At 35.3% G+C, this 12,415-nt stretch overlaps 1 protein-coding gene across 2 annotated transcripts in view; it reads left to right on the forward strand.

Moving 5' to 3' along the window:
- Nucleotides 1-12,415, forward strand: part of LOC126748475 (uncharacterized) — a 72,025-nt gene that overhangs the window by 57,869 nt on the left and 1,741 nt on the right. For both annotated transcript variants that reach the window (XM_050457740.1, XM_050457750.1), the window contains exons 3-4: nucleotides 5,572-5,698; nucleotides 5,762-5,958. In XM_050457740.1, the coding sequence (XP_050313697.1) occupies nucleotides 5,572-5,698; nucleotides 5,762-5,958 (324 nt within the window). The remainder of the gene's footprint in view (nucleotides 1-5,571; nucleotides 5,699-5,761; nucleotides 5,959-12,415) is intronic.

Here is a 12,415-nt window from a genome sequence, read left to right on the forward strand (position 1 = left end):
TTCCAGGAGTGTTCGATAAATCAAATGTTTTGGTTTCTGGCGCTACAGCAACTGTTTGTTCCAAAGTTGACATGATTGCAGATGTGTTGGAAACCAGCACTGTAGGCTGAGGTGAATTTTTCTTAGTAGTGGAACTCTCTAGAACAACAGTTGGACTGTCAAGAACTTTGGAAGCATTTTCAGAGGCTAATTCAGAGATTTGATGAGGTTGAATATTGATTTTAGATGTTGAGTTATCAGCGACTTCTAACTGAATGTTTGGCGCTTCTACTTGCGTAGCTACTGTAGCTGTAGCAGAATTTTCTCGTTCTGTGACTAAAGTGGCCATGAAGTCAGCTTCGGTAAATATATCATCATTAAAGGGACATATCCCTGTCACTTTAAAACCTTCAATCGCATTCGTTAAAGTAGCAGCTTTAAAATATGCAGGTGCAAATATTGAAGCAATTTGGTAGACAGTAATTACCCGCCCTGGATGGTTCGTCAACCATTTTTCACACTTGCTGGAATAAAACTTTTTTAACGGGCTAAAACAACATCGGTCAAGTGGCTGCATACGGTGGCTACTATGAGGAGGAAGTGTTAATGCGATAATGTTATATTGTCGAAAAAAATCAACTGCTGCAATAGAACAATGGGAAGTGTGGTTATCCATTATCATTAGTACTGGTTGTTCCTTAGCATGATCTCGAAAATGTGTGGCATAATCAACAAACAAATCCTGATTGATGAAACTACCATCAGATACCATTCCAATTGAAGATGGCGCAGCTCCGTCCAAAAGTTCTGCCTTCATTCTTTTACGTGGATATATAAATGCGGGAGGAATAAATTGTCCACGAGCACTCATTGCACATACAACAGTAACATTGATATTGTATTGACACACTTTTTTCCTTTTGTAGAGAAAACTTTAGGGGGCTTGTTTGGGACAGTTGAAAATCCCGATTCGTCCATATTGTAAATTGCATGTGATGGAAATTTATATTTGTTCATTAACTCCGAGAGGTTTTTATAAAACCGCTCACCCTCACACTGTGGTTTATTAAACCCAACAGCCCTGGCGACGCTTGTAGCGGTGGGTTGCCTTAGGCCGTCGTCCCACCAAAGATACACGACAGTGACGCCACATCTCCGCGATGTCGCCAGCGTGTATCTTTCGTGTCCAGGGTTGCCAGGTGTGGCGCATTTGCGCCAAAGTGGCGCTTTTAAATTTCAAATGGCGTGTAAAATTTTGGTACATGCGCCGAGCGCCTAAAGTGGCGCTTTTGTATTTTGTATCGTGCACCTTGATTGTAAACTAGTCAAAAGAAGCATTGGTTTTGGTTGGTTCTTAATACTATTAATTTCATAAACAAATCCAACTACCAAAAGGGATCGTCTGCCATTCGCCTTTGAATGAGCGTGAACGTAAACTGGACTTTAGCACTACAGATGCTTATGACAACTTTGCTCGTCAACCGTCAAACCGTGACAGTTGTCATGTTGACAGTTGACATGGCGGCAACATTATTGTTTGTGGTTTGTGTTTTGAATTGAAATTGATTGATTTTGCTTTATATATAGGATGTTTTTTTTTGTTAAATATTTTAGAATATTTAATTTAGAAATATATAATGTTTTTGTTGTCATTATTTTTATGAAAAAAGTTATTTTGTAGAATTCCCATTTATTTTATTCCTATATTTTTTTAAAATAAAGTATATGAGTATTTAAACACATTTGTTTCTGATTACAAAAAAAAAACAAATTAAAATTAGGTAATTACTGTTATATTTAATAAAATAATAAATATGTATATCTATACCGGGTGCTGCATCTCATTACGCACCATAGGAATTACAATGCAAAAATAAAGAAATAGAAATTCCTGTCTCCCTAATTGCTTTAGCTAAAAAGTTTATAGGACCTTTTTGGTAGCAAATTAATTTTGTTATAAGAGGGTATTTTTATAAAACAAGATATTTGAATCGTGGAGGCAAAATTGTCGAAAATGTTCTTTCCCTTTTCTCTTTCCATCACCTGTTTGCTAATTAAGAAACAAACATTACCTTTTTTGAAACTTTACAGTATCAAATTTCTAAAATGATTTAATCTATACAGGAAAAAGTAAAGATGATAAAACTTTATTATTCTGGAACTAGTACACGGGAAATAAGTGCTTTATTTATAAAATATGAAATAGTTAAGAAAGTTAAGTTATGAAATAGTGTAATTATTAGTTTAAACTTTGTACAGTAGTTTATTGCAAATAAATATTGTTGTTATTACATAATATGACAGATTTTTTAAGTTTCAAAAAAGGTAATGTTTGTTTCTTAATTAGCAAACAGGTGATGGGAAGGGAAAAGGGAAAGAATATTTTCGACGATTTTGCCTCCACGATTCAAAAATCTTGTTTTATAAAAATTCGTTCTTATAGCAAAATTAATTTGCTACAACAAAGGTCCTATAGACTTTTTAGCTAAAACAATTAGGGAAGCAGGAATTTCTATTTCTTTATTTTTGCATTGTAATTCCTATGGTGCGTAATGAGATGCAGCACCCGGTATAGGAAACTATGAATAAAAGGAAATCCACATTTGTCCATTATTTGAAACTTCCGCTAATTTTTTAATAGTTTTTGTGTCCTGTCAAAAGGTGGCGCATTTTAGTGTCAAAACTGGCGCGTGACAGTTAGTAATACCTGGCAACACTGTTCGTTTCGAACCCATGTTTTAAAATCATTTTGTCCCCACCAACGCTGCGCCGAAGACACATCCAAATGCGTGTCGCCTTCGTGTTGCCGGGAGACTGGACTTGTCAATTGCGAAGCGACATTCAAGCTGTGTGTGTTGGCGTTTTTTTTTTCATTTATCGAAGTTTTGTTTTTTATGGCACAACAAAATGCTGAACTGGATTTTAATGGATGTCTGTGCAGCTCCTTAGCAGCAACAAACATTTTTTTTTTAAATTTTTCTCAATAAAAGCATGCACCTACCATTTTCTTTTTTTTCTATGCCGCAAATACCAATACATTGTAATCACATCCTCGTCTCCACTCGATGACATTTTGAGCTGAACTGAACAACTATAAACTATAACTATAATTATAAACGTAGGAAACACGAAACGCGTATCTTTGGTGGGGCAACTGCATGTCGCCTGAATGTGTCCAGGCGAAATCGTATCGCCTTCGCGTATCTTTGGTGGGACGACGGCCTTAATGTAACATCTTTGTGCCGTTTTAAAAATCCACGCAGCCAGCCCTTGCCTGCCATTTTTGAAGTTATATTAAAACGATGTTTTAATTTTTTTTTTCAGAGAACTCTTTACTTCTTTTACTTTCTCCATTTTCAATCCTCTATCTTGCTGCCTCCATAACCGCCGGTGAGCATAAAGCACGTTGAGAACTTTTGAATGCCTAAAAACCGTAAGAGTAATTTTGTGTATCCATTTTTTAGGGACAACACGCGAAAAAAGAAAAAAAGGTCGGGAAAGTAGCAGCGGAAGCGATGAAAATGACAACCATGATAAAACTACTCATGTAATGCCAAGGTCATTGCATGCTAACATTTGACAAGCGTCACATTCTCCAGCAGAACCTGTAAATATATCTGTTGCCGACTATTCTTCTCCATCGATGTCCCAACAAACCTATGATATGATCATCGATCCTGAAATTATAGTGGACGATGGCTATCATGAAAATAATCTGGGTCCATATTTTGGGTTGGCTACCCAGCTATCGACAAAAAAGAAGAGGGAGTTGTTACAAAATCCTTGGATCCCGCCCAGAAATTACGATTTTGAAAGTGATGCAAGCCATTTCAAAATAAAATTTAAGCATGCTTGGTTGGACTGCCGTAAGCATGCAACGATCAACCTTCACCTAACAGCCACAAATGCTGCAAAAAATTTTCTTGAAAATGTTCCTATAGACATCCAACTGCAAAGTGGACACCAAAAAGCAATTGATGAAAACAGACAAATATTGTCATTAATTATTTCTTGTATAGTATTTTGCGGTACACATCATATCCCTCTTAGGCGAAAACAAACAGATGAGGGTGTTTTATTAGATTTATTGAAGTTGAGAATCAATTCAGGGGACGACAAATTAAAGAGTCACCTGGAAAAGTGGCGTCGCAATGCAGTTTAGACATCGCCAAAAATACAAAATGAATTGATAAATTTATGTGGCAAAGTTATTAAAGAGAATATAATAAGGTTCAAAAGACCATGGCTTACGCAGTCTTAGCTGATGAAACAGCAGACATAGTTGGGAAAGAACAGCTGTCAATAGGAGTGCGATTCTACGATGAAAGATGATACATACAAAATCCTTTAGCAATTGACAATTTCTTGATTAGTTCTAACCTCCCCACCGAAGATTGCGTAGGGTTTGGATTCGATGGCTGTTCTACAATAGCAGGGAAAGAGGGGGGCGTACAAGCCATTTTGAGAAAAAAAATCCTCGTGCTTTATATTTTCATTGTTTAAGTCACAAACTCAACCTTGTTGTGAATGATGCGAACGCAGTGCCAGAAATTAAAACTACTGTCGCCACTGTAAAGGATGTTATAACGTTTTTCAGAGAATCGACTACACGTCGAAACTACGCATCCAAACCTATCACGATTGTGTAAGACGAGATGGTCCGAAAAATATAAATCAATTAGAAAGTTTTCTCAAAATTTCCCAGAGATTGTGTGATCTCTAGAAACGTTATCCATACAGGGAAATTATATCAGTTGCATTCAGCTGTTACAAAACCAGTATTTATTATTGCTCTACAAACAATAGCCAAATATTCAGCAGTTTTAGAGCCAGTAGTTAGTGAACTGCATACTAAATCGATCGACATGATCTCGGTGGGGGAACACATGAAAAATATCAAGGACATTCTCAGAAATGACCGCGAGTTTTCTGATAGAATAAGTAATGAAATGCTTCAATAAGCGCGAGCTGTTGCAATGACTATTAAAATTTATTTAGCCCTATATTTATTGATGGAAAATAGAAAGGTGAAATTATGCCATTTATCATTCTTTATTGAACATGCATGCTGGAACAAGCTGGTTTCAAATTATTTTAATAATTTCTTGTACTTTAATGCGCTTGCAAACATGAGACGTTTATATTTGAATTTTTTCTAGCAATATTTCCGCAACCTCATAAAAACCTGGTTAGGTTGAGGAAAAGGCACATTTTAACCCCGTTTTACAATATAGCCAATTTATTCGACCTAGTATCAAATATTATTCACCCTTTTATATAACAATCATATTATTCCTAGAACACATAAAATATCTAAAATATATGTCGATAAAACTCATATTTAACCCATAACAGTTAATTTGCATGTTTCTTAGAAAAATTAACTTTCGCCTCGTGCCGTTCTGTTACCCATGGCTGCCTCCCTACAAAAGAACGTTCCATCTGCCTTATATGACGCATCCTTCCATTTTAATTTGTTCTATTCTCATTTTAAGCGGCAAGGTTAAATTTCTACATATTGCCAAGTAATCTTAACATCTCAATTAATTTTCCTAACTATTTTTATGCCAATAAAATGTTTCCTATTTTCAGCACCCGCTACATCGTTCGATATGTTCCTAATGGGCGGAGACGACGAGTTCCCCGGTGACGAAATCATATTCTGCGACGCCAAGAATATACTCCCGAAACCCGAATTTAATTTATACGTTTCTGGGGTGTAAGGATTTTCCCATTTTCTGCAATAATCTTTCATTTTTACCCCTTTTATATATAATTTTAGCAACGGTTCCTTGGAAGAACCGGAAATGTTCGAGGTGACCAAACGGGTGAGCCCGAACGACGACGGGGTCTACAATATGTCCATAACGTTGGCATTTAATGCCAGTTATTTGGATGTGGGGACCACCAGGTTCGTTTGTCAACTGGACATACCCGGAACCAACTATTCTGAAGTAAAAAGTGTGGAATATTTTGTAGGTTAGTTTCGTATTTATTTCATAGTTGATAAGGAGCACAGCTTTATGCACTTTTGCCACGAACTTAATAAATATACCTGGACTGATAATTCAATGATAAGTAAATGACCACTACTAGGATGTCGCCATTTTGCGTGATTGTGTCCTTTCTATGTTGGTCATTCTGACAACTTTCAGTTGTGCAAATTGTAGGGAAACAACACAATTAAAATTTTTGGGAGGTTATGTCTACAAAAACAAAATAGAAAGTTACATTTAGTTAAGAATTTAAGATAGTTGCGTTAGATATGAAATTTTTTTGTACTTGTTTAATAATTTCGTTCAAATTTATGAAAGAAAGGAATACTCACCTAAAATGAGACAAAGTTTCAATTAACTTGGGATAGATGCATGCACTAAAATATGTATTACTCTCAAATTTTATTATATACAGGGTGTTACTTAAAGGTATGTCATAATTTAAAAGGGACATTCCTGGACCGATTTTAAGTCAAAAAGTTCATATAAAGAAGGGTCCTAAAATGATTAGTTTTTAAGATACAGGGTGTTAAAGTTTTTTTTTTTCGTTTTTAATAAATTTTTCAAATACGGTTTAAAATATTGAACTGAATTTTGGCACAGGATATTATGGCATAAAAACACATTTTTTAGATGTTCTGTTTTTTAGCAACCAGAGCTATGATGAATTTTTAATACAATTTTACAAAAAAAATACTACGCCATTGACGACGAAAAAAATTATGATTTTATATTAATTATCAATCAATTATAAACAAAAAATTCCTCTATGACTTTTGCCGTAAATCTTACCGTTTGGGTGTAATCGTTAATTAAAAAAACGTCTTTTATGCATAAAATGCATCTTTAAAAATTATGAAAATAAATCAAGTTAGCTTTGCTCGTTGCCAGCAACTATTTTTTGGTTGTTGTAAACATTATGACACTGACATTAATGATTATTTTTGATTTTGTTAAGTTTGATTTTATTTTCAGTTTTTATTAGGTACATTTTTCAAATATTTATTTTCAAGCTATTTTTTACAAACTGGTGAACAAAAAGCAACAACAATTAAATACAATACATACATATATAATTTACAACAAATGTTGGAAATGACCACCTCTTGCCTCTATGCAGGCTTCTGCTCTTCACATCCGTCAATAATTCTATTTCTTAGTTCTTCTAATCTCACAATTGGTGTCTGATAAACCAATGTTTTTAGGTGTCCCCACAAAAAAAATCTAGGCTATTTAAGTAGGGTGATCTAGGTGGCTAAAACTGTGGTCCTCCACGGCCTATTCATTTATTTCGGTAGACTCTATTTAAATACTCACGAGCCAATATGCTAAAGTGGGCTCGAGCACCATCATGCATAAACCAAAGTTGTTACCGTAACTAAAGAGGAACATCTTCGAGAAGCAAAGGCAAATCATTTTGGAGAAAATTACAATAATTCTGTCCGTTAAGGCGTCCTGGTAAAAAAGATGGTCCAATTAAATGATCGGATACGATACCGATCCAAACGTTTATTGAAAATTGTTCCTGAAAATGTGTCTCTGTAATCGCATGAGGGTTTTCTTGAGCCCAGTAATGATCGTTATGGAAATTGATTATTGCATTTCTGGAGAAATTAGCTTCGTCCATAAACAAGATGTTCGCACCAAATTGAGGAATTTCTGTTACTTTTTGGAGATACCATCTACAAAATTGCATACGCGGTTCATAATCTCTAAGAAGCAATGCCTGAACCCTTTGTATGTGAAAAGGATATAACAAAGAATCCCTTAAAATTTCCCAAACCGTCTAGTAGCAGATGTTCAATACCATACCAATTTTTCGTGTACTTGTGGTCGGATCCTCTTCGACTGCATGTAGGACAGCCTCTTCAACTGCCGGTGTCCTAACTGTACGGGGCCTTCCCTCGGAAGAATTAGCCTTAAAACTCCCAGATTCAGCCAGACGACGATGAATGTTTATAAATATTCTTCTATCTGGGACAGCGCGATTAGGATACCTTTCTTGATATAAATGCCGCGCCTCCATAGCATTACCATTGGCTAGTTCATAAAGGAAATGCATTTGCGTCATTTCCAAATTAGAATAATCTACCATTTTTTAACTAGTACAATTCTAAGTTACATAATCTACAATACAAATTTTAAGATCCAAAGGGTACTAAAAACAAACTGTCAAGAATAATTACTAACGCAAGTGTCATAATGTTTAAAACAACAAAAAACAATTTCTGGCAACGAGCAAAGCTAACTTGATTTATTTCCATAATTTTTAAAGATGCATTTTATGCATAAAAGACGTTTTTTTAATTAACGATTAACACCCAAACGGTAAGATTTACGGCAAAAGTCATAGAGGAATTTTTTGTTTATAATTGATTGATAATTAAGATAAAATCATAATTTTTTTCATAAGTCAATGGCGTAGTATTTTTTTTTGTAAAATTGTATTAAAAATTCATCATAGCTACGCCACTGGTTGCTAAAAAAAAGTAGGTGAACATCTAAAAAATGTGTTTTTATGCCATAATATCCTGTGCCAAAATTCAGTTCAATATTTTAAACCGTATTTGAAAAATATATTAAAAACGAAAAAAAAATAAAACTTTAACACCCTGTATCTTAAAAACTAAGCTTTTTAGGACCCATGTTTATGTGAACTTTTTGACTTAAAATCGGCCCAGGAATGTCCCTTTTAAATTATGACATACCTTTAAGTAACACCCTGTATAATAATATTTTATTAATCTCATAAACTTTTTGATATTTATATCTCTAACTAAGTACATATAACATTACTGGCGTCTGGGGTATTATTTACAAACAAACAAAATGATGACGGCAACAGCTGTCAAGTTACGAAGTTACTTCAACCAAACACGTCCAAGCGCACACGATTGGTTATGTTATAACGGGACTGTTCAAGGTCAACCAAGGGATTAACGGCAGTTAAAATCGATAGATCGCTTGGAATCGGTTAATGTCAATGAAAAAAATAAATTTAGTTTTTGATATATCACACGTCAGCGTCGCAACTTCATAACCTTTAGCCATATTTTAGTGAGTAAGCGCCTTACTCGGTTGCCTTACGATATCTTAAGCGTTACGTCTTCATATGGTTGCGCTCGAATGACATCATGTCTAACAGCTGTCAGAGTCTAAATATTAGCTAATACCCTTCATTGGTATTGCATTCGTTTTGAAGACTGATTTTAACCATGATACTAATACTCGAGAAGATAAACCCACGCGCATGAGATGAGCCTATATCTCTCGCACGCCTGACGTCAGTCGATGACAAATTTCCCCAGGAACAGTTTTTAATACATGAACAGAGTTTTTATACATTTTAATATGACGTTTCGTTTTTGCTTTAGATGTTCGATGGATTTAGGGTTAGGGCATGGTTTATTTGTTTTGTGTGTATTTTGTGTTTGTTTTTAGTGACAAATGTGGCAGAGTTTATTAAATTATAATAATTAAACATTTTTTATCATGGTGTACTGTGCAGTGCTGGGTTGTTCAAGCAACAACAACAAAAAAAGTAAGGTAGTTTCGGATTGCCGATTCTTTAGATTTCCAAAGGACAAACAAGTTTGCCGACAATGGATTACAAAACCATTTTAATAACACGTCTACCCATAAGCAATTTAAAAAAATATAGATTATAGATACTTAAGAAAGTGAAATTAATTGGTTGTATGTCATCAATGGCATCATGCATTTTCTTTTGGCATTTACTGGTAACACTATTATTACCAACAACCAATGGGTACTCATATGTATACTTAGCGCACACAATTTTATGAAAGTTAATAGTCACAATAGGCTGTATATCAATCCTCTATTTTTGTTTTATTTTTTTTACAACATAATAAAATATGTACATATTATATCACTGATATTTTTCTGCAGAGGCATTCGTTTAAAGTAAAAAAAGTAAAAAAAACCATAAATCCTTTTTTTTTTGGCTATAAAGTATTATTAATTTATTATTAATTAAGAAGCCTTCAAACGTTTCATATTGTGTATATTTATTTTCAAATTAAAATACCTTAAATAATAAAAATCGTTTTTTAAACCTTATCCAAAACCAAAATAGGCATTTATATTATATAAGGCTTTAGAGTCCATAAAATGAGAGAATATGCCGGTGACGTAAAATGCGCACAAACCCACTTTAAACCAAAAAATCAATAAAGGGGAGGCCCCATATTTCCCTGATTAGGTTTACTTGACCGTAAATACATGCATCTCTCTCTTTCACATCTGCTAGAATTCTACGCTTCTACGCTTAACGATAGCCAGCTTAGATGCGCGAAGTCTGACGTCACCGGCATATTCTCTCATTTTATGGACTCTACTATCCTTGCACGGATCCACGAATCCTAAATGCTATTAAGGAAATAGTTTACATCCTATTATAATAATCATAACATATTTCATACTTATAATAATACCTAATAAGTAATATTAAATAAAAAAGGCTTTAAAATACTGCTTTTCCATCAGACAAACAGAATTTTTGTCATCGAGTGACGTCATGCGCAAAGTCACACGAAATTGCATCGCCAAGTGGGTTTATCTTTCCAGTAATAGTATCATGGATTTTAACCATTAACACACCCATTTGCCTAAGTTTTCAAAACGTTTTAAGTCTAAATCCGATCTCATACATTTTTAGGATCTAGATCGTAACAAAATAAAAATTTTCGCCCTGAAAACGTTGTTACATGCAGATTTTGCCCTAAGCATGTAACATGGGATTTCCTATAAATTCGGGCAAAAGTTTATGGGTTTTGGTATCGGCTTGAAAGGGTTGTGTGATTTACAGTTTTATTATACAGGAATTTGGGGTTTGATAGTAATGCAATTTATTTATTTTTAAGGCTTTTGGGGTTTGATTATTTTTAGGAATGTATTTACCTACCCTATCCTGTCAGCACACCTCTGTGGAGTTAGTCGTATTATGGTTTTCTTAGTCCCTATACATGTACCTGGTGTTGGGAACTTTCTGACCTTTGATTTGTTTGTCAAGAGTTTCTATGAGGCCGGTATATGTCTGAGGTATGGAGGGACTTCTAGAGGGTGCCACAGATTGCGCTATGAGTGGAGTAAATAAGACCTTTTAGATGGTGATCCGTTAGTGTAGGAAAACTTACAAATACTTTCTTCTATAGCGGAATCATGTTGGGCAAGGTATCCTAATTGATTTGAAATTGGCCCTAGTTTTGCTTGCTGTATTTCCCTTCAATTCTTCAAGTTAAGTTTTAGTAAATAAACGTGCCTTGACATCTGGTTTCTAACCCTACTAGCCGATTGACAGTGACTGTGATTGACAGTAATGACTATTGACACACTTGTTGTTGTGGAGGTTTGGCAGCGTTGCTGTTTCCCATTAAAGTTTGGTTTCCATTTGGCGGATGACGGAGCGTCATAAATCAGGCAGAGCGACGTAAGAGGAAAATTGGAATTTCGTAGCCCCGTTGGGAAAATTTTGTTTCTAGTTTTCCATGTTTTAGTATCCGAGCAGTATCATTTGTATCATTGCTGTGGTATTGTGGAATTTCTATTTTGGTAGAGTGAGGCTCCGCGTAGTTTGCACCAAGAGGCAGGGTCAGATCGTGTCGAAGAGAGAGAGTGACAAGTTCATTGCCAGTGTCACCTGTCATTGTCTGGTCGGTTGTCAGTTCCTTGTCCAGCCGGTAGCCATCCCGTTATCAGAAAGAACAGTCGACATTTTGTGGTTTTAAGGAAAATTTAAGTTCATCTTGCCGGTAATTCGGTTGAATGGAAAAATATTCCTCCCAAGTTTTAGGGTTTAATTTGATGAACGTCTAGTGGGAAGTTGTAGCCGAGAGGATTTCGGATTGACCTGATATTTTTGGATTTGGTCGGCTGCTCCCACACCATTTATGGGATTTTGAAATTTTCTAACCACAAAACGAGACTCTAGGCCTCGCTCGCCACCTTAGGTATGTAGCAACATGTTGGTAATTGCCATAGAATTGATTGTGTGTTTGTTTTACTGATTTTTTTGTCCTCTATTTTAGAGGCCCCTCTCTTTTTTCTCATTCTCTCCTCTATTCTCTGGTCTCTTCCTATTCTCTGGTTTCTTCTGGTCATCCCAACACTGTTGGCAACCGGCTGAAGTGAGCCTCAACACAGCCTGGACTGAGCATTGTACTGTGGCTCTGCGATTTTGGATTGGAACTTGCCTGAAATCGACTTGCCCATGTGGCCGTTACCCTGGTTGTAGCTGACTGGTTCCAGAGCTGTCGAGTTAAGCTACCTTAGCCAAAATACACAAGAGATTAGAGGACACGCAAGTTTTTGCACATTTTATTTTATTTTTCTCTTATTGAACTAACGGGTTGGGGGTTGATTTATTAATTTGAATTTTATGGGCTTATTTTCTTTTATGTAAAACAAGAACGTTAAGG

This window comes from Anthonomus grandis, chromosome 2, assembly GCF_022605725.1.
Source record: "Anthonomus grandis grandis chromosome 2, icAntGran1.3, whole genome shotgun sequence".
Lineage (NCBI taxonomy): Eukaryota > Metazoa > Arthropoda > Insecta > Coleoptera > Curculionidae > Anthonomus > Anthonomus grandis.